The sequence below is a fragment of the Rhipicephalus sanguineus genome, chromosome 7, assembly GCF_013339695.2.
Source record: "Rhipicephalus sanguineus isolate Rsan-2018 chromosome 7, BIME_Rsan_1.4, whole genome shotgun sequence".
Lineage (NCBI taxonomy): Eukaryota > Metazoa > Arthropoda > Arachnida > Ixodida > Ixodidae > Rhipicephalus > Rhipicephalus sanguineus.
In genome coordinates, this window is record NC_051182.1 from 133208164 (window position 1) to 133233767 (window position 25604).

The 25604-nt window shown below is 45.2% G+C and overlaps 1 protein-coding gene across 2 annotated transcripts in view; it reads left to right on the forward strand.

Annotated features, from left to right (window-relative positions):
• The window catches only part of LOC119399975 (receptor-type guanylate cyclase Gyc76C), a 282517-nt gene extending 259218 nt beyond the window's left edge, over positions 1–23299 (forward strand). For both annotated transcript variants that reach the window (XM_049417913.1, XM_037666878.2), the window contains exons 16-24: positions 220–400; positions 2248–2397; positions 3397–3571; positions 6238–6378; positions 7778–7901; positions 8827–9169; positions 11380–11471; positions 13954–14223; positions 15098–23299. In XM_049417913.1, the coding sequence (XP_049273870.1) occupies positions 220–400; positions 2248–2397; positions 3397–3571; positions 6238–6378; positions 7778–7901; positions 8827–9169; positions 11380–11471; positions 13954–14223; positions 15098–15679 (2058 nt within the window). In that variant the 3' untranslated portion in view covers positions 15680–23299. The remainder of the gene's footprint in view (positions 1–219; positions 401–2247; positions 2398–3396; positions 3572–6237; positions 6379–7777; positions 7902–8826; positions 9170–11379; positions 11472–13953; positions 14224–15097) is intronic.
• The last annotated feature ends 2305 nt before the right edge of the window (positions 23300–25604 follow it).

A 25604-nucleotide genomic window follows, 5' to 3' on the forward strand; every position in this document is an offset into this window, starting at 1 on the left:
TGAAAACACAAAGAAATGGGATATAAACTCTGTAAGGTTGCTCGGAGTATCACTTTTGATAGTGAGAGTCAAACCAAATGTTAGGCTGATCGTGTCTTGGCAGTGAAGTCAAGTGACAGAGCAATGGCGTTTGTGATGTCATAACAATTATACTCGGAGGACAGGTGTCTGATCTCTTGTTATTGTGTGACAACTCTTTTTTCATAAATTTTTCTCTAGGGACTGCGCTACCTGCACGAGAGTGACCTTCGAGTGCACGGGAACCTCAGGTCAACCAACGTGCTCGTCACCAACCTGTGGGTGCTGCGACTCACAAACTTCGGGCTCCTTGAGCTTCGCGCTACGAATGCAGCTGCACGGGCCAACAGGGACGACAAGGAGGACTACCAGCTGTACCGAAGTAAGACACCAACCTCAAGTACTATACTCAGTTGCGTCTCATTACATGTTCTGCTGAAATAATTAACTCAGCTACGCCATGAAACTTGACAGGCTTCGAGCTACTTGTTCATGGCCAGAATCAAGGTACATACAAACATCTAACAACAAAACGAGCCCCTCGAACAAGTTTCGTTCTTTCGTACAGTGAGGGCTTCGTCCCAGCAGACTTCATGCTTTAGGTAGCATGTGAAGGTTTATTGGTCAGCTGCCACCTTGTGCAAAGATCACGTGCCATGTGACACCCTCTGGCAAAAAGAGTGTTACACACTCGTCGCCTTGGCTCCGAGTTGAGCTCGCTAACACTCCCAGGGATTAAACACGCATAACTACCGAACAAAGTGGATGAGGCATTGCTCTTCACTGTAACTCATCTGGTAGAGTATCGGGATGTGTAATTCGAAGGCTTTGTATTGAGATCCCACCGACGGAAAGGGTGCTTTTTTGTCCACTTTACTTCCTTTCAGTATAGGGCATAGTCATTACTACAGTTAAAAAACAACAAATAATGTCTCTCATGCTATCTTTGGCTTAATTATCTGTTGGTTTCGTGGGTTGAACTTACCGCCTGTATCCCAGCAGGCCACCCTTCTTGTGAAAGACGTGGAAGACATTCAAGTGCATTTCAGCAGGAACGGTATGGAAATAAATGAAAAATTAACCACTTAGAAGCCATTCTTTACTAAACGAAAGGATTCCTTTTAGGGGTGGGCGAATATTCGAAATTTCGAATATTTTTCGAATAGTGTTTGCTATTCAATTCGATTCGCACTGGTATTTTACTATTCGAACTATTCAAACTTCCCAAAAACAAATACAGTCAACGTCCAATTGAAAGTGACCCCGTCAGATTTTCAATATGCTTCACCTCATTACACTCTCGTATTGCAGCAAAGCTGTCTTTCAAGCTCCGTTACGGTCGAACTTTGCCAAGACACAGTCAACGTCTGATTGGAAGTGGTCCCTAGATTTTCACTATGCTTCACCTCATCACATCCTGGTATTGCGGCAAAGCTGCCTTTCAAGCTCTGCTACGGTCGCAAATGTATTAACTTAAGAAAACGCTCGTTCCAACATGGAGATGAAAGATGTGGCAGAGGTGGGGGCTCAGTTAATGCTATCTTGGACCTGAAATTTGGGCAGGAAGTCCGAAAAATTGGAAGCCGAAGCTTTTTAGCATCCGAAATTTCAGATGTTCTCATACATCGACGTCTACGAGGCAGATTTGGAACTCCGGACTTCAAGGGAGCATGCCCTTGTCTGCCACATCAGTTGGGCTTCCACAGAAGTTGAAAGAGGAGGAGAGGCTGAGGAAATGGCATCTTTGCCTATCACATGTAAAGTGTTGTCGGCAACACTTTGGTTGCACCAAATCATGTACATAAATAGAATCTGGCCTCTACATTGCCTCATTCTTGATAAGACAACTATGAAACACCAACCCACCAGTGTTTCATCAACCTAGCGAAAAGAAACACTTTCATGTTGCTATCTCAGTATATGCTTAGGAATCCTCTCTAACTGCTATCTCGCTTCGAAGTATTCGAAAAATATTCTAAAAATATTCAAGAAATATTAAAAAAATATTCGATTCGCACTCACACTTCAATATTCGAATTCGCTTCGCACCCAAAATTTTGCTATTCGCACAGCTCTAGTTCCTTTTGTAAGGATGGCCAAAAGAAAGCTTTCAGAACGCATGTGCTTCCTCTACAGATCCTTAGTTGAAATTTAATGCTTTTCATCAGGGATTCTACGAAAACACCGCACAGTGACGCTCAACACCTCGAGTTCTGTGTATGCTCGCAGGCCAGCTCTGGCGATCCCCCGAGGTATTGCGCAACCCGTCGCATTATCCACGTGGAAGCCAGAAGGACGACATGTACGCGTTCGCCATCATCCTGCACGAGATCATCGGCCGCCAGGGACCCTGGGGCAGCACGCGACTCGAACCCAAAGGTCAGTGTTCATTTCTTTTCCCTCTTGCAAGTGAACACTTGCCTGCTGGATTCGTAGCTGATGACCTAGCTGTGATTCGTGCATGGTAATGCTCATGCCTTTCTACACACCTCTGCGGTGCATTAGGTCTACGCTCGGATACAACCTAAGAAAAAATGTAGTCTCTGTCCACATAACCACGGTGCACCTGCCGTTCCCTTGTGAAAGACAGTCATGCTAGCTGGTTTGCACTGGAACCATAAGTAGTTTTTTCTTGGCTAGTGTAAATACTACACAATAATGATTAAAGGTTCATCGTTGCTCTTAAAACATTACATTTGGCTGAGCAGCGATCTCAGAATCCCTGAAGAAATTTACTCGTACGTACAAGTTTCTAACCGAAAAACACATGTCTGTATGGGAATGTCAACTATTTGAAACACTTGACAATTGCTTGATGTCATGAAAATGAGTAACCACTATTGGATCGAGTATTTATGCAAATTCTAAGTGAATGGGACAGTGATATAGGATTCTTGAGCGTAGCTGGCATTTTTTTTTTTTAGGTTGTGACCGACTTTAGTGTTTGCCAGGATTTGCAACCAGACCACTATCCCGAAATGAGGAGAGAGTCGTGCATTTCAGTTTATCCTTTAGCAGTGGAATTTACATACGCATGTACAACACTACTAAATGGTCTATAAGTTTAACAAAGAATGTTGCTGGAGCCGCGTTCTCGGTAAGGGGACATGCGCCAACCATGACAAAGACAGGTGCCCTTGTTGAAACGTAAGGTCCAGTGAGATTCCTTCTTCGATGCCTCTCGTCACCCCCCAGTCTACCTCTTTCCCTGAACTTTCTTCTGTCCTGTTTAATTGGTTTAATGTGTCGCACACCTCAACACAGAACATCAGAGTACTGACACAGACCCACAAGCAGACGTGCACATTGAGGCCACATTCAGCGAGTGCTTGGCACTTCTTTGAAGACGACACGGTGCTCTTTCCTGTTGTGCTGCAGCGATCATCGACAAGGTGAAGGCGGGTGGCGACCCGCCGTTCCGGCCGCCGGTGTCGGACCTGCAGTGCCAGGACTACGTGCTCAGTGTCATCAGCGACTGCTGGGCTGAGAAGCCCGACGCCCGGCCCGAACTCAGCCAGGTCCAGGAGCGGCTGAAGAAGATGCGGCAGGGCATGTGAGTGTCCGTGCGCTGCGTCACCCCTTCCATCCACGCTCCTCAACTCTCACACACAGTGTGACTAGATTATAACGAAGCACAATATGCTCTGCAACTAGCTCAACAGTGCTGCGATGTTGAAGCAGAAATAATGTGAAATGAGTGTATATGATGGTGCCCCTGTATGAAATAACCGTGCAATGCATCATAACAATGTCAATAAGAACGCCTCAGTAGGGCCATTCGAAATGCCCTGGTAGAAAATGAACAATTTAAGTGCTAACAGATATGGCGCACATGTCAAGCGCAGTTTGAGCATAGCTCTTATCACTGGTGTAATTTCTGACAATTTTCATTCCTTCTGCTTTTTTAAAATAAATCGGTTTATGCAAGCAGCTCATCATCTGGGCTTGTTTCACATTCTGTTTGTTTCAACTTTGCGACACTGAATTGTAATTACAAGTATAGGGAACCCAAGCTCAAGTTTACGGCGCAACGACAGCGCCGCACTGCGGCTCTGGAGAGAAGCTCTGGCACAACTGGGTGCAAGTGCAGCCAACTCAACCTGTTTGTTGGCAGCGGGAATACGCGCGTGCGCGTTCCTCAGTCGGTGCGGGGAACTGGGCACCGTGCCGACAGCTTGGCACACTGAACCGAGAGGCTTGCTGTGCGAATCTGCATTTCCACGTTGGCAGAAGCGACCCCGCGGAAGTGCAGGCGAGGTCCGAAGTATTGCTGTGTCGTGGCCTGCCACAGCAGTGCAGACAACCCCAAGGCACTCGATTCACATGTGAAACTGTATCGGTTCTCGGGCATGTCACACGAGAAATAAAGGCGGCAAGCGTGGATAGCTGACAGCGCCGTCTCACCTTCTATTTTGGCTGTCTGAGTTCATCGCTATCGTTCGTTTCGACTGCATGAATCAGTACGTAACTCGGCGCATGCATGCAGCGACTACAGTAATGATTACTCGTCGTCTTTCACATTGTGAAGGTCCAGTTACGGTTGTAGGTGAAACAACCTTGTGTTTTGATTCCCCGTGTTCCTGAGACCTACCCGTCGTTGTTGAACATTCACACTCGCGTTATGTGTGTGCCTCAACCTGTGTGTGCCTCATTTGTCACCTTTATCGCTGTCTAACCAGATGTATTTAATGACAGCACTCGTAACTAGAGCTGTGCGAATATCAAAATTTTGGGTGCGAAGCGAATTCGAATATTGAAGTGTGAGTGCGAATCAAATCGAATATTTTTCGAATATTTCTCGAATATTTCTAGAGTGTTTTTCAAATACTTCGAAGCGAAATTGCAGAAAAGAAACTTAGAGAGGATTCCTAAGCATATTCTTATGAGATAGCAACATGAAAGTGTTTCTTTTCGCTAGGTTCAAGTGCAATGTAGAGGCCGAATTGCATTTGTGTACATGATTTGGTGCAACCAAAGTGTTGCCGACAACACTTTACATGTGATAGGCAAAGATGCCATTTCCTCAGCCTCTCCTCCTCTTTCAACTTCTGTGGAAGCCCAATTGATGTGGGTGACAAGGGTGTGCTCCCTTCAAGTCCGTAGTTCCAAATCTGCCTCGACATCAATATATAATAACATATCTGAAATTTTGGACGGAAAAAAGCTTCGGCTTCCAATTTTTCTGACTTCCTGCCCAAATTTCAGGTCGAAAACAGCATTAATTGAGTCCCCACCTCTGCCACATCTTTGATCTCCATGTTGGAACCGGCGTTTTCTTGAGTTAGTACATTTGCGACCGTAGCAGAGCTTGAAAGGCAGCTTTGCCGCAATACTGGGGTGTGATGAGGTGAAGCATATTGAAACTCTAGGGACCACTTCTAATCGAACGTTGTCTTGGCAGTTCGACCGTAACGGAGCTTGAAAGGTAGCTTTGCCGCAATACGAGAGTGTAATGAGGTGAAGCATATTAAAAATCTGAAGGGGGCATTTTCAGTCTGACGTTGACTGTATTTGTTTTTGGGAAGTTCAAATAGCTCGAATAGTAAAATTCCAGTGCGAATCGAATCGAATAGCAAACACTATTCGAAAAATATTCCAAATTTCGAATATTCGCACACCCCTAGTCGTAACTTTTGTTAAGCCATTCTTAATTTGCTGGTTATGCGCTAGAGTTTTCATTGGTTCATGGTTATTGCAGGTATTGTGTGTAAAACCTGTCATTTTGCTCACTATGGAATGGGTTTGCAGTTACCTAGTCAGTAAGACCAGCTATTCAACATCATTCTGTACATTAATTTACTGTAATCCATGTTAACAGAAAAACGGAAAGATGGGGTGCCCACATCCACACATTTTCTCTTCCATTCACATGGCCGTCTGTTTAACATTAGAGTTATCATTCTCCACACCATCCGTCCTTGCAAGTGAAAACATCGCCACCTGCAAAACGTCACTGCCATCACGCGAGAGACCACTACACTTTGGTTGTCAGACAAGCCCATAGCGTGTACAGCCAAACCTTGTTTTAACAGTTATGTGTGATGTGAGAATACCTTGGTCACATATCTGATAATTACATAGTTATATCCGCAGTTTAGGGGCATCAGTGTGCTCGACTAGACTGAAAGTGAAGTGTGCATGACCTCGATCTGTCGGCAAGGCATCATTCATGCACGAGTGTCTGCACAAATTTGTGTGCAATGAACACACACTGTGCAGGAAGCCGAACATCATGGACAACCTGATGGCCCTGATGGAGAAGTACGCCAACAACTTGGAAGAACTGGTGACCGAGCGGACGTGCCTGTTGGAGGAGGAGAAAAAGAAGACCGAGGCCCTGCTGCATCGCATGCTGCCAAAGTACGTGCTCGCGTCTCATTTTTCGCATCTACTGCAGCAACAGTGACTCCTTTTGCCAAAAGCCATTCAAGCTGAACCAAAGAGTTCAATCTCAAGTTTCCCTGTTATTTTCGCTTGGAACCGCTACTTCCACATCACGGGACATGGCAGATATGAAGCGAGCAACAGGGGCCAAACATGCAAACTCGCCAGAATGTTGACTCCAGGCTTGAGGCTTTTGTTGTTCGGCCACCATCGATCATTTACGAAGTCTTTTGCATGTGAGGAAACTTCCCAGTATCCTTATGTATATGCATCATTGAAAAAGGTAGGATCTAGACAGTTGGAAGCCAAGAGAGTGAGCCCAACACGAGGCCATGTCACAGTGAGATCAAGTGCCCTCCACTGCTACACTAGCCGCATTCGGCATACACTCTTTCTAAAGTCAAGTGCGACAGCAATGCGTGACTTTTGCACTGGCACATTGCTATGAAGACCGCAGATGTATAAACTGCAGTGAAAAAGCAAGCCTTGTACAAGCACGACTAGAGAAACCACGAACAAAGTGGTCGATGAAAAACACAAGCAAGTGTGCATTGGTTAAAACTTACAGGTCAGTAAAAGCTGCCAGGAACACCATGCAGATTCTGCCAAGCAGAGTTATAACTTAGGCCAATTTATGGAGTGAGAAAAGGTGAAGGAGATGGCTTCTAGCACATTTGGTTGGCAAAAGGTGGAGTCACTGTGCTCTCTTGTAATTTATATATTTCCTTCATGTCTGTACACATTGCATTCTGGCCAACAGACTCACTTGAGACAGTCAGCAAGGATACAATGTGTGCCGTGTACATTGTACAGTGCACAGAATTTAAAGGCAACACTCCAATTAGCACCTTTCGACACAGTGTGTTGGCGGGCTAGTTGGTGGGAATCCGTAGTGCTTTTTTAGCGCAAGACGACACCTCAAGACAGAAAACAGGACCAAGCGCTTCGTCCTGTCTTGTGTTGTCGTTTTGCGCTAAAAAGCACTGTGGCATCTTTCATACTGGTCACACCCTAACTGCAAGTGGATGTGGAAACATTGTTCGTGCACAGCACCAGTCTCTCAAAAGGAGTCAGAACTGCCAACCACGAGTAGTCTTATGCAAATGTAAGCCGCTATGCTTTTTCAAGAGAGCAATATCCAAGCATGCCCTGCACGCTAGTGTTCCCTTTAACAGTGTACCCATCTGTACACTGAATTGAGCATACACACTGTGCAGGCTCATGTACTACGTACATTGCACAGTGTGTAAAAGCTAATGAAATTGGCCTGTTGGCTGTGTTTCTTGTAATGTGGCATGAATGATCAACTTTTGTCTACACAAGCAATGCGCAACTTCTTTTCGTTATCTCCTCTCTACCTGTGTCATTCACGCAGGACCGTAGCTCTTCAGCTGATGCGGGGTCAGATGGTGGTGCCCGAGTCCTTCGACGCCGTCACCATCTACTTCAGCGACATCGTTGGCTTCACTGAGATGTCAGCCACCAGCACGCCACTAGAGGTAGGGTCACTGTCTGAAGCCCACACCTTGTCTTTGGCAATGTTCATTTTAGTAGATTGAGACAAAGAAGGAATGGTAGCTTGATTGGCCGTAGTCATACACCCGTCTAACCATGGTCAAAGGCCTGCTTAGCTGCCTTGACACGGGCAAGAAGAAAGGAGAGAAAAGGATAAGGAGGAAGAATGGCATCACAGATGGTTCACTCACGTACGTAGTACCACGTGCTTGTCTAGCCTGGTTGACTTCTGGAGGTGCATTAGCACTTTGGCAGCATTGTCTGTACTGAAATGCTTTGGCCAAAGCCCCATGATTTTCGCTTTCACGAACAGCCTGTCATCTAAGCACGCTGAGCATATCACTGCGAGTCAAAGTTTGGACAGCGTTAAGAATATGCTCTGCGCGGTTTCATCACGAGCACATGAGTGGCATGCAGTGCTGCTGGCCATTCTGATGAGGAATCAGTATATGTGTTCATGAGCTGAGAGCAATGACGGAGAGGTATGGGTGTTGACCAGGAAGAAATGCAGTTTTGTTACTTGGCAAGTGAGAAAAGGAAATGGTTTTAGAGAGACAAGGAGGGAGCGTCAGACATCTCTTAGTCTATAATCATAGACTGTGTCGTATTCACAACAGTCATATGTGCTAAGGACAGCCGTGACGTGAGAAGGCACGAAAAAGATGACGTCACAGAATAAAAAACACAGGATGACATGCTATTTTATTTTGATTCTGTGTCATCTTTTTCACACCTTTCACGTCACAAGTGAAAACTGACTTGTCTAACTTTCCATTGTGCTGAACGAAGGCCAGAGTACTGCTTGACTTCCTGCAGTCTGTGGCTCTGGTATCTGCAGGTCTCTCCAGCTTATTTTATACAGAGCAGCAAAAGTTCATCTAACTTGCTCATTCGTTGGACCTTCTGCAGGTGGTGAACTTCCTAAACGAATTGTACACGTGCTTTGACTCGATTATCCGCCACTATGACGTGTACAAGGTGGAGACCATCGGCGACGCGTACATGGTGGTCAGCGGGCTGCCCGAGCGCAACGGCGACGCGCACGCCCGCGAGGTGGCCTCCATGGCGCTCGAGATCCTGGACGCTGTGCGCCACTTCACGATACGGCACCGGCCCGGAGCAACACTCAAGCTGCGTATAGGCATCCATTCAGGACCTGTGGTTGCCGGCGTGGTAGGACTCACCATGCCGCGGTACTGCCTGTTTGGCGACACGGTTAACACAGCATCGCGCATGGAGTCCAATGGCGAAGGTATGTAAACCACTCGTTTTGTTCTGTATCGCTTGCTCTCGGGATTGAAGCACTGCAGAGAGGACCGGAGTGGGTGATGAATCTGGAGATAAAACCAAAACAATAAGGATGGGTGAATAATGAATTTGAGGTTCGAAGTGAATTCAAAGTGAATAGTGATCTTGTGAAATAGTTTCAAATTTTAATAGTTTGAATAGCATTTATCTCCTACTACAGGGATTCTCAAACCTTCTGGCATTGGGGAACCCCGGAGGCTTTTCCAGAGTGCTGCGGAACCACTAACTTTTTCGTGTACTTTTAGCGTGGGAAAATCGGAAGTAACAATAGACCCTTTTCACAATTGTGAAGCTAGCTTTCCTGCTATGCAGTTTGCCCAACTAAGGGTGGCTAGTCACTTACTGCAGAGAGCGTGTTCAAGCGCATTTTGCTTGCGCTATGACGTGGGAAATGTAGACTCGGCTCTCTTGACATAAACACGTATACCGTATTTACCCGCATAATTTGCGCACACCTAATATTTAGCCAGCTTTGCTAAAAAAAAATATTTACTCGCATATTTTGCGCTCCCCGCCCCGCTCGAGCCAGCTCGCCAGCGCGCACGCACGGGGAAACTTTGAACGGCCGCGCCCCCGCGGCCCTCACCGAGCAGGCGAGTGCAGTCATTCACAAGACAGGCTGCGAGTGCGAAGTCCCTTCTTCCGATTACTTCGTTCTATTCTCCGGAAACCGCCGAGAGCGTACCAACCGTACCCGAACACCCAAATCTGTTCACGGGTTGTCGGAACTGTTCGAGCGTTCTCCCGCCGTGAGAATGCATGCACGCGACACGGCACGGACTACTTTCTGCATCGGAGGCGTGCGAGGGCCAGTCGCGCCAACATTTCCCCTCGCTGACCCTCCTCCTCTGCGTTCGCGCGTCCGCACTGCGACGCAGCCAACGCAGCCTTCGTTGATTTCGGAAGTTTAGGTTTCGCGATCAGCCAGTTGCGTTTTCACTGTACTCTTGCGCTGGGCCGCAATAACTATTCGGCAAAATTCAAGCTCACTGTTACAGAATTCGTCTAAGGAAACGGGAACCGTGCCGCAGAAGAGTTCGCTTTTTAATACAAGACCGGGAAGGAGACCGTTCCGAGGAGGACCGGAGCATGGAAAGTTTCCTGCCGTTGAAGAATACCTTTTCAGATATGTGCGAGAGCTTAGGCCCACCGGTATCGCCGCGTGCCGTGGCATCTCGTTACTCCCAGCATTGTCGCGAAGAGCTTCAAGAAGACGCCTCAACGCACTCGACGGAACCAAGGACGACGCGCTTTGGGAGGGCGGTGGCAGCGGCCGCGGCGATGATTCTCAGTCGGACTTTTCAACCAGTGATTCTGACTAGACCGTGCATGACCGAATCTGGCTGGTTAAAGTACGTGCTAATTCTGTTAAAAACCCTTCGTTTGCGCTATAATTTATTTTCTTCTTTAATGTATTATATCGCGCGTGTTAGGACTATATATTGTGCGTTATTTCAGATGTGCTCGCGAAATCTCCGCGTAATTTGCGCACCCCCTTTTCGGAGCTTCAAATTCGCGAAAAAAAAGTGCGCAAATTATGCGAGTAAATACGGTAATAGACAAGTCCCAGCACGTGCAACCAGGACCTCGTCTCCACCCTGAGCAAGACAGGTGCCGCCATTAGTTGGGCAAATATGCAGCACAGGGAAGCGCACTTGCGGGTTATGAAAAGGGTCTATTGCTGCGTATGAATGCCTCGCCATATTGAGAGTTGCACACAGATAGCAGTAGTGATTTCTAATGCAATAGCGAGCTTTATTGTCGTAGCTTCTATGGACAGAATCATATTGACAGTTCATTAACATATGGTGCTGATCAAATAGATTGCTTGTGTCTGTTATTTTCACAGTCTTTTTTAACGTCGGTTAGTTAACGTACATGCACTAACATATGTAACGTCTACAACTACAATATATATGACATGCTGTTTTTGGTATTCACGTTAATTCCTGTGAACATTTTTCCAATATTTCCCATTTGTTATTAAATAGGCCTATCAGATATATGTGGAATCCATGGAGACACTTCTGTTCTTTCTTTGTGTCGTTTAAAAAAGTTTGATTATGAATGAAGCTGTATCAAATATAATCGTCATATTTTAAAGCAACTTTTGTGTTGTGAGAAACAGGCTTCTTTTTTTTTTCCTCTTCACAGCACTAAAGATCCACATCAGCAGCCAGTGTAGGGACCTGCTCGTAAAAATAGGAGGATATGACATCGCCGACCGAGGCCTTGTTAAAATGAAGGTAAGCAAGTAGTGTTACCTTGCCAATTGCCATTTGTGCTCATGATACATGTATACAGAATCTGTTCCTGAGCTTGTCGTTTACTTTCCAAGGTGCTTCTTGTTTTTTCTATACAGTTGAACCCACATATAACGAATTATTGTTTATATTGAAAGGTTTTAAACACGGAGAAAGAAGTATTTGAGGAGGAGAATCTGCTAGGCCACTACAGCGCACGAGGGCGGCCCGGTAGCGTCATGGTGGAAAAGTGTCTTTTGCCCCACCCTGACAAATGATGCTTCCAGAGTGTTGCCATTGTTGCCGTCGTTTAATATTTTGCTATGGACGCGACACATCAAAATCGCGATAGCGTAGTGTATTTTCCCAGATTTCTGTCTGTAACATAAATAAGTAAACGTGACAGACATTTTAGCTGCAGTTTTTAATAAATACTGCCCTAATTACAGGCCGTATATTGCTTGAAACGAGCCACTAATAGTGGTCGCTGAGCAGACGACGTCTGGCACATCAACAGGTCCCTCGCTGCCATGTTGTGTGTACGCGTGCGTAGGCGTGCGAATGCAGTTTTGCCTCCTCAAGAATTCTTGCTTTGTGGTTTTTTAAAATGCAATTCCAAAAGGACTTCTTTCTGGGCTTACCTTGCCTAGGTATGCTTCACTGTGGTGCAAAATAGAAAGTGAAGAAAATGAAGCGCTGACTATGGCACTTCACTTTCTTCTCCTTTGCCATCCCCCTTTTCAGGAAATGTATTTTACACCACAGACAAGCTTACTTAAGCAATTTTAAAATGCCCTTGATTATATTTTCAATATATAAAACATTTTATATATTGAAGTCCCTATATATAAGGACAATGCTTTTGTGATCCCCTTCAAATTCAGTATATCTGTTTGGCTGTAAAATGTATGCTGCAGTGGCATTAAATACACTCATACATGCATTGTTATATATCAACAACATGCTAAAATTAGCATTAACCCAGTAGCTACTACGTTCGTGAAGGCCACCTCTTTTTGATGCCATTGAACTGCAATTGTATGCATTGATTTTGCGGTTTAGAATGCTTCTCCGTAGTTATAATTCTACAAGATACCATACAGTGTGTCCAGGCAAAATTAGGCTATGCTAATTAAAAAAGTGCAATGAGGTGCTTAGATGTACCATTGGTGTTTTGTTAGTGGTCATCTGGTGTGTACTGGTGAATTTTCTTGCGCTTAATTAGCAAAAATTACTTGCCTAAATAATTCATTGCTTTCATAATTGCAAAATTTTTGACATCACATTCTGCGCCCCATTCAAAGACACCATGCTAAAGAATCTTCTGCTCGCACCATGCTTCAGAAAATTTTCACAAACTCTTTGGAATCTTCAGAAAACGCCGTGCTAAGAATATTTAGCCTAGTGTCACACCTAGTTACTTTTGAGCATTTCAAATTTGTGGCGAACCAGATGAAGAAGTATGCGGAGCAATAGCATGCTGCTGTCACCCGCGCAAGCGTCGTCACATCATATTTGAAATGTTCAAAAAGTAACTAGGAGTGATGTTGCGAGGTGGTAGTTTGATGCCATATTCAGTGCTTTCTATTGCCAATTAATCTGCCCTCGCACTACAATCTTCCAGCCTCCTGGTTAGCTCAGATGGTTGAGCAACCGCCCCAGAAAGACCATTTTCAGGTCTGATCCCCCTATTGCTAGGACAAATTGATTTAAGCTTTGTTAACCTAGCCCTTTGTAGCATCACACTACAGTCCAGGTGAATACCGTTATTACTTTGCTTTTTTTTTTCACTTCGTCAGCATTTGACATTGTGTGCATTAATATGTAGGATCAGTAGTGAGTTAAACTGTTGTTCTTTGCTTGCGGCACTGGTTTCAAGTACCAGTCCAATGCTGTCAAAGGTCCTCTCCAGCTGAAACAGCCACGACGCATGCAACCTTTGCACATCTAATGAATTTCTTAGAGAGCGAAGCTTTTATAACTCGCGGATTTCGGTGACGGTGTTGGCGTACGCGAAAAACCCGGCGCCAGTGAACGTACAGAAATGTGGCCGTGAAAGGTGCGCCGGTCGCACGCGTATTTGTATGCGCCATTTTCGAATAATTGAGGCTCACTCGCTCATGGGCTTGTTGGCGGTCAGCCATTTCTGATAGCGAAGTCTGATCTTTTATCAAGGTCACTTGTCATTTCGCGTTGCCACATTTCATTGTTGCCTGGATATGATTGTATGGTGGTCTTTGTTGCCTGTAGCAATTGAAGTGTTGCACTGCTAAACACGCGGATGAATGACCGATTGCCAGCATGGAGGAAGGAAATATGTTCAGAGGTTGCATTGTGCATGGCAATAGAAAGAAAGAAACATAGTAGGTCAGACCCACACACGCTTGAGCATCACTTGCCCCCATTTTCCTCATAGGAGAAGGGCTCCTGAATTTTTTCTTTGTTGCCTCACCAAGCAGTTTTTGTCGGTGCAACGCTAATGCAGGGCAAAGGCGAGCTGCGCACCTACTGGCTTCTGGGCCACAAGGCCGGACCTCAGCATCGCCGTGCCGAGGACGGCAACCAGTTCCTGCCGGCGCCACTGTTCAATGTGGGTGACGGCGGCACAGGAGGGGGTGCCATGGCAGCGCCCCACCGGAGCCCCAAGACGGAGGGCCTGCCCCGGCGAGGATCACTGATCCCGAAGCTGTCGGACCACGACACCGACCTTCTGGGCACGGCGCTCATGAACGGATCAGTGATGGGTGGCATTCAGGTAAGAGCGCTTTTTTTTTTAACCCCTGCATGTTGCTCTTGGACAAAATTATTCGCGTCTAAATGAGTGCTATGTAGAGCACCTGATTTTCGTTTCGGCTCACTTTGCACCTAACCTCAGTGGTGAAAGTTCAGCTCTTCTCCTCCACCGTTGAGGTTGGGGAGAGTGAGTGAGGCGTATATAAAAATGCTATCACAGAAGGCAGTTGCTGCCCTGATAAAAGACAAGTTCTTCAGTCGAAACGTCGTCTCCAGTGGCATTGCCTGTTTAATTACTTCTCGTAACTTCAAGCCCCTATCTTCCGCTGCACTTCTTTCTTGTTCATATGTGATTGTTTGTTTTATATGGGTTTGTAATATCGTTTTACTTAGCAGTGGCAATGTATTTATCAAGTGTCAATTCCTGTCGGTGTGCTGCCTTACGATGTGTTGTCACAAAGCTTGAGCTCTGTGGTCTTAGGTGCGTTGGTTGCTCAAGGTTTTGATTATGCACTGATTGAAAGAATCACAACGAAGAATTTGGTGGTGAAAACGCAAAAGATGAATGTTGTATAGGTGAGGGTACTGTTTGCTTACCGCTCTGACGTGTGCCTTGTACTCAATACATATGGAAACGACGCATAAAATAAAACAGTTAAAAGTAGTGCTTCGTCCCGTTAACCATCGTCTGTCTGTATTCTTCGTTGTGATTCTTTCAATCAGCGCATAATCAAAACTTCAACATGAATGAACTAGCCCCAGTCATTGCCTTGCTGACAAGGGCTGCTCAAGTCACTGCTTATGCCAATATTAATGAGCCACTGTGCTCTTTGAATTGCTACTTGCAGCCTTCCGTGTCATACTTCTGACCAAAGCGCACACTTTTGTGCATGCAGGCCTTGCACCGGCTAAAGCAGGACAGCCCGGGCATCCTGCGTCCCAAGCCATCGCGGGAGTCTTCCTTCACACACAAGGGCCCGCGGCGGCATGAGTTCCTTGAGGCCCCATCGTCACGCACGAACAGTGTGGCCGACCTCGACGGCGGCCTCATCCTGCCGCGCCGAAATGAGTCGACGCTGTCGCCGTGCGCCAAGGACGAGTTCGGCTGCTCGAACCCGGATCTGGCCGTGCTCAGGGCCCGGCAGTGGGCTGCCGACCGTGGCAAGAACGGACTCAAGAGCCTGGACGAGAGCGCACGGCCGCTGCTGCGCGACGCATCGACCAACTGCAACGGCAACGGCGGGGGACACCTGCTGTCGCTCGCCGAGGACGCCGCCAAGCGATGGCGCTCCTGCGATGAGATCGCCGCGCTCGCGCCCACCCGTGACAAGCTGAAGAAAGTCTTTACCGGCCTGCTGCGCGCGGGCGCGTCGCGCGACAAGTCGCGAGACTGGGACTCGACGGCAGTGGATGCAGGCGGAGGACTGCCGAGGCTAGTGTGCGAGAGCGCCGAGGACACGACGGAGAGCATCGTATGAGTGCGACTTCTTACGCATCGTTAGAATCCCTCATTCTTGTCGTTCGATGAAGTGGCCTTTTTCTGTCCTTGTACAATTAAGGCCAGTGCCATAAGCATGCACGACTTCTCTGTGCCAAAACCGTGACAGGTTGGCACCGACGCGGGGACTCGGAAGGCCCATACATGCGAGCTATTTTCACCGGCTCCGAGCATCGCCAGCAAGGTTTTTCCAAGTGTGATAGGACCTTGAGCATGAGGAAACACTCCATACGGGCCCCATGCCGTTAGCATGCGGTTATTTTACGAAGTGCTGTGCTTAGGAATCAAAGGCTTGTGGGTTAGTGTAGCAGGAACTGTGAGCCAATTATGGGAGCTTGTTACACGAGCTAGAGACGTAAGCGTTAGTTTTTTTTTTCCCTCGCCCTAATGCGACACATGCTACTGTCACTTGATAAATGAAGGGGACTGCAGCTGTATTCTTTCAGTCAAAGCAGCATCAAGGTTACTATGGACCTTTACCTTGTGTAGCCTTTCCTGAACTATAAATAATGTTTTCAAAGTGACACGAGCTCACCATTGCAAATTTAAGTATGGTTCACTAATGAAGGCAGCAGGCCAGCCTCTGATACATGAGACAGCCGTATTGTATGGTTAGTTTTGTACATAACTCTTTGTTTCACAGCCACAACGGAAACGAGCTGCTCTCAGCAGTGCTGGATGTACGAACAGGTTCACTGGCCATATACCTGTACAGTTGAAGCATACGGTCTTGGGCTTCCATGGCAGTGGTTCGGAGTTTCGAAACTACCATATTTCCTCTGCGTTCTGTTACACAAGTGGAATTTCAAAAGTGCGCAGTACTTTTTTGTTTGTGAACTAAGTGAAGAAGCCACCTCGCTTCGTGGAAACGGGAAGGGCCAGACGTGTATGCAGCACCACAGAGGGTGTGACGAAAACGGTGAGTGAAGTAGGCGTTCGACGACTGCGACATTGAACAAGCTGCACGTCTAGCTCATCGTGTGTTATGCTGCTGCCTCACTGAGACCGAGTGTTAGTTACCTGGTGATGATGCCTGGACTTTACGACCACCTTGATGGCTGGCTCCCCTACAGCACACGTCGTGCTTCCAGCCGTGTTGAGAAACAAAAACGAGGCGATCGTTGTGGAAGTGTCGGTGTGTTACGAGTTATCTGTGGCGTCTACATTCCCAAGAGCCGAGTGTGTCGTTCGCCGAGTGAGCTACAGAATGGTCGCCGTGCCTACAATGAGTTGCCACTTTTGGAGTGAGTGCCGCGATGCAAGTACGTGCCACACCGGACAGAAACATCGGTTTTCGTTTTAAACATGTGGACACAGCTTCCGCAAAGTCACCCTTGCGAGTTCTTGCATACCTTTTCTTTCGTGACAAATTTTTTTTTGCCAAAAATGTGCCTGCATATTTTTTTTTAAGTACGTGTCATGCGGCTATAACGCCGCACTTCTGGAGCCACCTTTTTAAGCACACACACATAGACTCTTTGACACGCGTCAACGCCATGTATGCATCAATGTGCTTGGAGCACCTGATAGTGTCAAAGCGCGGAAGTGTTTATAGTGTTAGTCTGTGTTTTTTTTTTTTCTCCCCGATCGTGTCCTTCCAATATCGCCACGTTGACGCACGTCGCCGACTTCTCGGTGCATGTCGCTTGAATGTACCATGAACAATTTAACAAATAACTTGTTTAATTTTTATTCCCCCTTCCCCATCCTCCCTTTTTTTTGTTTTCTCGTTACGTGTGTCAAAATGCATCCTCATTCCAAGTCAGACGAATGAACAAGTGTGTTTCCATGTCTCTTGTGCCGTTTTTTCTGACAACACTTCATTCGCGCCGTGTCGCGGCACGACCGTTTGAGTTGACGTTGAAGAGTGTAAGTTTAGCTTGGCGTCGAAGTCCCGACACTGCATTTTCCACAGTGTGTCATTCATAGTCACCTTTATTTGTGTTTTTTTTTTTTTGGTTCTGCGAAGTGTGAACACTTTCTTTTTATTGTGTTAGCATCAGCTGAAGCATTGTATTTAATGTTTCCCACATGGGTTCCATGTGTGCTTACGATAAATGTTAAACATTTCCGTGTGTCTGTGAGCAAGAACGTTGTGTTATCACTTGTGGGATTAGTACCTGAAAGGCAAGAGAAGAATCAAAGTTTCTTGTTTTTTTGTCGCTACTTTTTTTCTTTCAGAAAGACTTGAATTGCTTCGATGAGCGTGGTGATAGAAACAGGCAGGGTGCTTGTCTAGAACAACTGTTACCTGTTATCAGCGGGCACCAAGATATCTAGATTACTACGTCGAATCTGCGCCGCTTCGTTTTTTACAGACAACTGGGCGCCCAGATTACGTTGCGTGAAAGCAGGAATTTCCACGTTGCAAGCCGGCCACGACTCCCGTGTCTAATACTTTTGACAAACGGTTTTCACGTGTGCCGAATTCAACCGTTGTCAGACGAGTAAGTTGCAACGCACTCGTTAAATGTACACCGCAACTTCTGTTTTCGCGTTTGCATGTAGGAGTGATGAACGTTCAAAGTGTTAGCAGGCACATAATTTTACCACTGTTTCTTCTGAAGGCAGGTGGGTGAATCAACAAAAAAAAATGATCTCGCATAATTCACGAAGAGTGTGTAACGTATTGCAACTTTTCCAGAAAAAAACGTACATTCTCTCATTGTTGTCTCTTAATCCCATTGCATGTCTCCGCGCATTAGTTCATATGTCAGTTTCAAATGTTGGAAAGATGTGTCGATTGCCATTACTTTTTTTTTTCTTTTGCTTACAGCTTCACGTAGTACCTGCTAGGCCAAGATATTAGCCACAGCTTGAGGGCAAACTTGTCAAATGTACAGAAGCCTTGCTCCTGGGCAAGATTACGTCATATGTTGCTTCACTCTTTGTCGCGTATTGATGTAATGATTGGCACGTTTCGTGCAGGTTTGTGTGCTATGTCTCCACAATATGTGTAAAAACGTGACACATTTTAAATAATGCGTCGTTCGCTGTCGGTTCTCTTGAGCGGTATCATGTTTTATGCAAGGGATCTAGGTGTAGTCAATGCCCAGAGATTGTTCGTTAACATTCTTTTCAGTTTGGAAGCTATTTACCTTTCCATTACATAGTACTTTGGACCTTGAATACTTCATGATGAGGAAAGCATGGTGTCTAGACACTGAAATCGCACTGCTTATTAAAAAAATAACTGCAGCTAATGGTCGAGTACTTAATTGTAATGAGCATTGACGTCATCTCTTTAGTCGGTAACTTCTCTGGTGAGTAAACTTGGTGGCTTTTACTTTTTGAGGTACTTTTCGAATCTTCTTTTAGATGCTTCACCTGCGATCAAGTGTCACTGTACCGTCAGCGGATGCTGAGCATCGCTTGTGGTGAAGACTTAGTAATACAGTGCAATAGCTTGTCGTACGATAGCACAATTAAGTGAGTTCATTTTCATGGCCCTTAGCTGCTGTGCAAAGCAACTTTCACTTTGACTTCTACGAAATTTAGGTCCTTGAGCAAAGTCCAGTCTTAAACTTAGCCTAATGGCCCAGAGCCAGTGGCACCTCTTCGTTTCGCTTTTGCTGTTAATTAATGGCAGACGTAGGGTGCGGGTTTGATTCCCGGCCACAGCGGCCACATTCTGATGGGGGCAAAAGGTAAAGAGCAACCGTGTGCTTATATTTAGGTGCACGTTAAAGAAATCAAGTTGGTTGAAATAAATCTGGAGTCCCCTGCTACGGCGTGCCTCATAATCATATCTTTATTTTGGCATGTAAAGCCCCAGCAATTATATTATTATAATTAATGGCAAACATTATGTAGTGCCGTGGTACTTCATGTTTAATCACTCAGCCCTCGCGTGGCACTTGGCAAATTATGCAGACTCTGTCCTCTATGACGCAGGTCAACAGCTTTATGCAGAGTGCAGGCAAAGCCTTAAATGTCTCTAGGGCTAAAATAAGGATGGTATGATAACAGTTTATGTATGTCGGTATAAAAACTTTATTATCATCGCACTGTTATTTCCGCTTGCAGACAGTAGTGCAGTTTGTGAGTCGCGAAGCTGGTCTAAAGCTCTGATATCCGAGACAGGAAAAAAGAATCGGAGCACCGTTGAAATGGACAGTGTCCGTGCTTTTCCAAAAAGGTCATTGTACCGCGGTAATGGGCGTGGAGACGGAAGCTGACGCAAAATTTTGTGGTACCAGCTAGGAATGACAAAGAAGAGAGTCATGTTTTAGTTCAGTAAAAGAAAAGACAGTTTTGGCTCGTTGTGGTCCTCTTGTATTCATGCGGTCAAGAAAGCCCTTAGCGTTTGCTTCAGCAAAAGCCGCGAAATAATGCAGAAAGCGGGTAGGAAAGTATGCACCCCTAACTTAATCATGCCCCGCTCCAGCTTTTCTTATTTCTTGTGTCATTGGGAGTTCGTTTGGAGAAGATTGGTTATGGAAAAAAAAAAGTGTAGGCGTGTAAAGCCTCAAAGAATAGCCACTGCATTCGTTGCTCTTATTGTGCTTGTTTACTGGCAAGTCAACATTGCGAACAACTTGAACTTATGACGTCCGAGTGCATAGGCTGGGCAGTACTTCTAACCGGAGATATAAAAGACTCTTATGTGTAGCCACTGATGTGAACGTGACACTTGTATGCTGATTGATTGACTCATTGATACTGAAATACATGTGGCCGGCCACTTTGTGCGGCAGAGGTGACAACGCCGAGATGTGGTCTAGCAGATGAATGACTGTAGCAGAGCTGGTGAAGGACTGTAGCGCTCGGTCATAGACTTGACGTAATGCATTGCCTAATGAAAGGCATCGTCATGTACCTAATTAAAAACTGCCTTAACCGTAGGGAAATTAGGAATCCTGTTAGAATTTTGTTTCCTTCTTAGCAAGAGTCATTTCAAACTCTTCCAGCTAGTCAGGGTTCATTTGAAGTCAGCAGTGTGAAAAGTTAGACGATGCGAATATAAACGCTTGTTTTCTTACCAGAACGTATGAATTTAGGGTATGAGAAGTGTAGGGAAGGAGAAACCTTCAGCTGAGCCAGCTTGGGCATCCATTTAAACATTTTAAACTTTAACTGCATGTCGAAGCACGATGAAGTTCTCATAACTTTTCAGTCAATGTATTCCTTGAGTTGGACCGGTTACATTCATAAACACCGTTCACCACACTCGCCTTTCTGTTTACCTTATCCTGGAGTGTCACGATGCTTTCATGTGTGTGTGTGCATGTATGTGTGTGCATCTATGTGAAAATGCTTATCTGTATGTACGTACATGCCATCTTTTGTGTATTAGCGTGAAAGCATCAACCGGACGGTACTAGGGGCAACAACAGAATGATGGCCTATACAAGAGTGAGACAGTGTGCTGGCTGACAACTGACTTATTTTTGTGACAGAAAAGCAATTAAATACATTTAATATAGTTAAATACAGCTGGCAGTCAGTACAAGGCATCATCTTGTTTCATGCCTTCGTCTTGTCATTGTGCTTACTGCGTTTCCCTTCTGTCTGTCGATATATATCGAGACATGTCCATGATAATGATAATGTTTCTGATACTACGGTTAAATTGCGTGCGGCATCTGGGATTTAATAATTAGACTTTTGTTATTGCTTATTGAGACTGTATCAGGGCAAGCATTTAGGAATACTAGTGCAGAGAGTAAATGCAGTGTTACCAGTATAAGTTGTAGCTCAGAATCAACTCGGAATGTTCTTATTTGGGTGCGTGTGAAATGCAGGAAATGTTTTAGCATTATGGCAAACATGTTACTCAAGGACAAGATGAAATGACGTTGACGAATGTGTTGTCCTCATCTTTTTACTTGTCCTCGTGTAATCTGCCTGCTAAAACACTCGATGGAATAGCCACATGCTCAAAGTGAGTCTTTCAAAAAAGATGTTTCATTACACAAGCACTGCTATTTGGCTTGCGAATGAACAGGCATTGAATTTTAAGATGAATTTGCAATTTGCAGTGTAGTAACTGTGATGACTGCTTCTTCTTCTTCCTGTTATATTCTGTATTGAAAAATGTGTCTGAAAATCTGAAAATTTTCATGAGGGAAAACAAAGTGCGAAGTTCACAAATCACAGAAGCAGTCGTGACGATACACTGAACGTTATGCCATCTGACAATATGATGCAATATCTAGGTATCCACTTCCAGATTAGTTGTAAAAGCCTGCATTTCTTTATTTCAGCATATCAGTAGTTTCATTCACTGAAGGTTTGGCCATGCTTGGCAGTACGTCTATGTCAGTCGATTCAATTCTCAATATTGTAATTCTCTTACATTACCTTATTGCAATGTACATCATTGTTGTGGAGTTTTGAGACTGTGAACTTGGCTCTTTAATTTTTCCCCTGAATGTACGATGTGGTGATTTCTGCGAAGCAAAAATTGATGAGCTCAATGCAAATGAACTTGTAGCTTTTAGATGCTCAAAACAACCTTTTGCTCGTAAGCCTTAATTCTATCTCTATATCAATTCAACAATGGCTGTAAGGTATCATTCCTGCTTCTCACATGTATTCAAACAGGTCAAGGTGGCCCCATTGCAAAGGTCTTTCATGTGCGCGAGGTTGATAAGCAAAAAAAGAAGCAATGTAATTTGTCAGAAATCAGAGGTCTCCTTTCAGTCCTTATTGTAGCCGTCGAAACCAGTGTACGTGCTTTCTTAGCTGAAGTTAATATGTTTTACACAAAAGCAAAAAAAAGGGGGGGAGTGGTTGGGGGATGTTGGCAAACTGTCTGTGCCATGCATTATAAGCCTTCAGCATTCAATTCATAGCAGAGTGGGTGTACTTTTTCTGTGCTTTAAGTCTTGCGGTGTTGCATGCGATCACCCAAGTCTACTGCAGTTGTTCAAACTACGTACAGTGCCGCTCAGTATGAGTCACAACACAGTGGCCATGGTTGAAGGGGCCGCAAGCCTACGCTGTAACACTGGCAAACTTGAAATTGGTTTTGCAAATAGTTCCAGCAGTTGAAACAGTGTTTACATAACTGATTATTTCTTTGTCCTCGCCACCATGCAGTGTTGTCGCCGCTTTGACTATGGGCAGCATATTGCAACTCTTATTGGGCACGACTGTACGTCTCTTATATTCAAAAAGAAACTGAACGTGGGTCAGCAGAAACTATTACTTTTGGTCAGCAGAAATCATTACTCCGTCTTGAATGTCGTGCAATTTTTAACACGAAATGGAGACATTGCAAGAAACACTTAAAATGTGTAATTCTGGCAGCAGTTGATTGACGAGTTCGGTTTCATTGTCCAGATTTGTCGAAGCGCGTGTCCTGGTTTCTATGCCAGCTGGCACGCTCATAGCAGGAGCATGAAGAGATGGAAGAAAACAAAAAAAAAAAGTACAGCGAAATGGTGTGTGTCAGTGCCAAATGCACACTAGTTATTGTTTTTTTTCTTCATGGGGTGACTTCTGTGATACGAGTTACGTTAAAAGAGTTTTTGAATGTCACGCTGTTTTCATCGTTTATATTTTTTTTCTTCCCTCCCTTAACTATCTCTCTATCGAAGCCAAGTGGTTGGACTTGGCTTCGTGGCATTAGTGTAAATAAAAACGAATTATTTTTTTCCGGCGTCCTGTCTTTCATGCGGCGTTGGTTGCTCATGAGAGCAACATTGGTTTGGCCGCACAATTGTTTTGCATATATGTACCCACCACCACTTATGAAGAACCGCTTTAATCCAGCTGAGCACGAGCTACAATGGTGGAGATGAAGCCGTCCCACTGATGATGACGATGATGTAGAGATGAGGATGATGTACAGGGTTGTCCACATCTGAGGTGAACACCTCATTCATTAGTATGCATGACCTCATAGAAGCTGATACTCAATACATAATTCTGAAAATTATTATGTTTATCGACTAACGGACATTTCCCTTACGAAGTAGAACAACTTCTAGTTTTACCGGGTTGAATACTAATGAGGCGTTCACCTTAGATATGATCGACCCTGTACAAATGAAGCAGAGGTGAAGAACGAGTCGGTCATGTGTTTTGCATTCGCAACACATATGCACGCAACCCTAGCAAAAATGCCAATAGGATTTCCTATTGGTCGAATAGGAAATCGCTATTGGTTCTATAGGACATCTATTGGAGCTGTATTGGTTGTATAAGACTTCTATGGGTACCAATAGACACCAATAGCCACCACCTATTGGTGTCTTACTGGACCAATAGAGGTTGTATTGGTCAAATAGGGGCTGCCTTTTGGTGTCTTATTGGACCAATAGGAGTTGTATTGGTCAAATCGGTGCTGCCTATCGGTGACTTATTGGGCCAATAGGAGTTGTATTGGTCAAATAAGTACTCCTATTGGTTTCCTAATGTACTAACAGAAGATGTATAAGGCCAACAGGAGTTTTATTGTTCAAACAGCTACCGCCTATTGGTAGCTGTTTATAACATCTTATGACTGATTGAGCGCGTCGGACCCGATCCCGATCAAATTTCTTGATCATGATTGGCTATATTATACGCAAGCTGCACACGGGATCAATTCACTTTTGATAAGTCTGATCCCGATTGAGCTTAATCGTACACCGTGAGACACCGTGTGCAGTTAGCAACCCACGCGACTAAAAGAGTTATATAAAAAGGCTGCGTGTCGACCACGGCGGTACGGTGTCTCCGTACATGCCGCGCGGTAAACGGGCGCACTATAGTAAAACACGCTAAAGAAGAACTTGCGATGGAATCGACAACACAGACACCACAGAATAATAATAAAGAAACCGCCATGAGATCACAACCGGCGTAGAACCAGCCAGGTGACAAAAAAAAAGTGAGACGGTGCGCGGCGTGGCGACGCTGCATGTGTGAACATTTTTTTTTACACGTTCCTTGGTTAAGCAGGCTAAGCCATGTGCTAAGCTTTAAGATAAGCTTTGGATAATATGTAAAGTTTATAACTATTTATGCTAAGCAATATAAGTAGTGCTGTAAAGATACAGGAGAAAGAATTGTGGATCTGCAAACGCGGCCGACCGTGCGTTTGGCGCACCATCCGCGCTCGGCCGATACGAAGACAAGCCCAGCCTGCGGCCAAGCTAAGCCAAAACGTTGTGTCTGTCGCCCTAGCGCGCGCTTTGTGTGATCTCGATGCTTCACGTAAGCCTGCTTACACGATTTAGTGTGCTTCCGCGACGATAACGTGAAGACTGTGTTCAGCGTGCACAAGATGGAGACGTTCTGAGCCATAAATGTCTTGGATTTCGACCGATTTCGACTCTACAAAGTGGCACCAAGAATAATGGCAAGACGAGCAACAAGGCCCATGTGCTCCGATTGTTTGGTGAGTTTAGTGGGCATGGTAGTTACTCCTATTTAGTATTTATTTGATATCACCTTTTTTTGTATTCAAACTTGGGACGAAGCTGAAAGGTCGGGAATACAAGTCCCTCGTCCTTTGTCTCCGGTATTTGATGACAGCGAGACCAGCGACGCCTCGATTGCAAGTCCACACGCTCTCAGAAGTTGAATGATTGAGCGCATATATTATAGCAGTTTGTTTTTGTGTTTGTCAGTATGCACAAAAAGCGTAGCATAGATTAGAGGTAAAGGACAGGCGCCCTGCTCGTGAGTGTAGTTGGAGTCTCGCAAGCCCTTTGTAAGTATTTACAATTAAGCCGAAAACGCGTTTATCGTCTCATAGTAAAACGCTCTAGTCGATGCGGTTTGTGTGTTGTAGTGCGCGCCAATCGGCTTATCATACTTGTTCGACATAATGTCACAAGAACCACAGAAGGCCACATGATAATTCATTATACAAAATGTGCATAGCATATGTACTGCACTGGTGCGATTTTTTATTTCATATTTTTTTTTATTTTTACATACTGCAGCCCAATTAGGGCTATCGCAGGAGT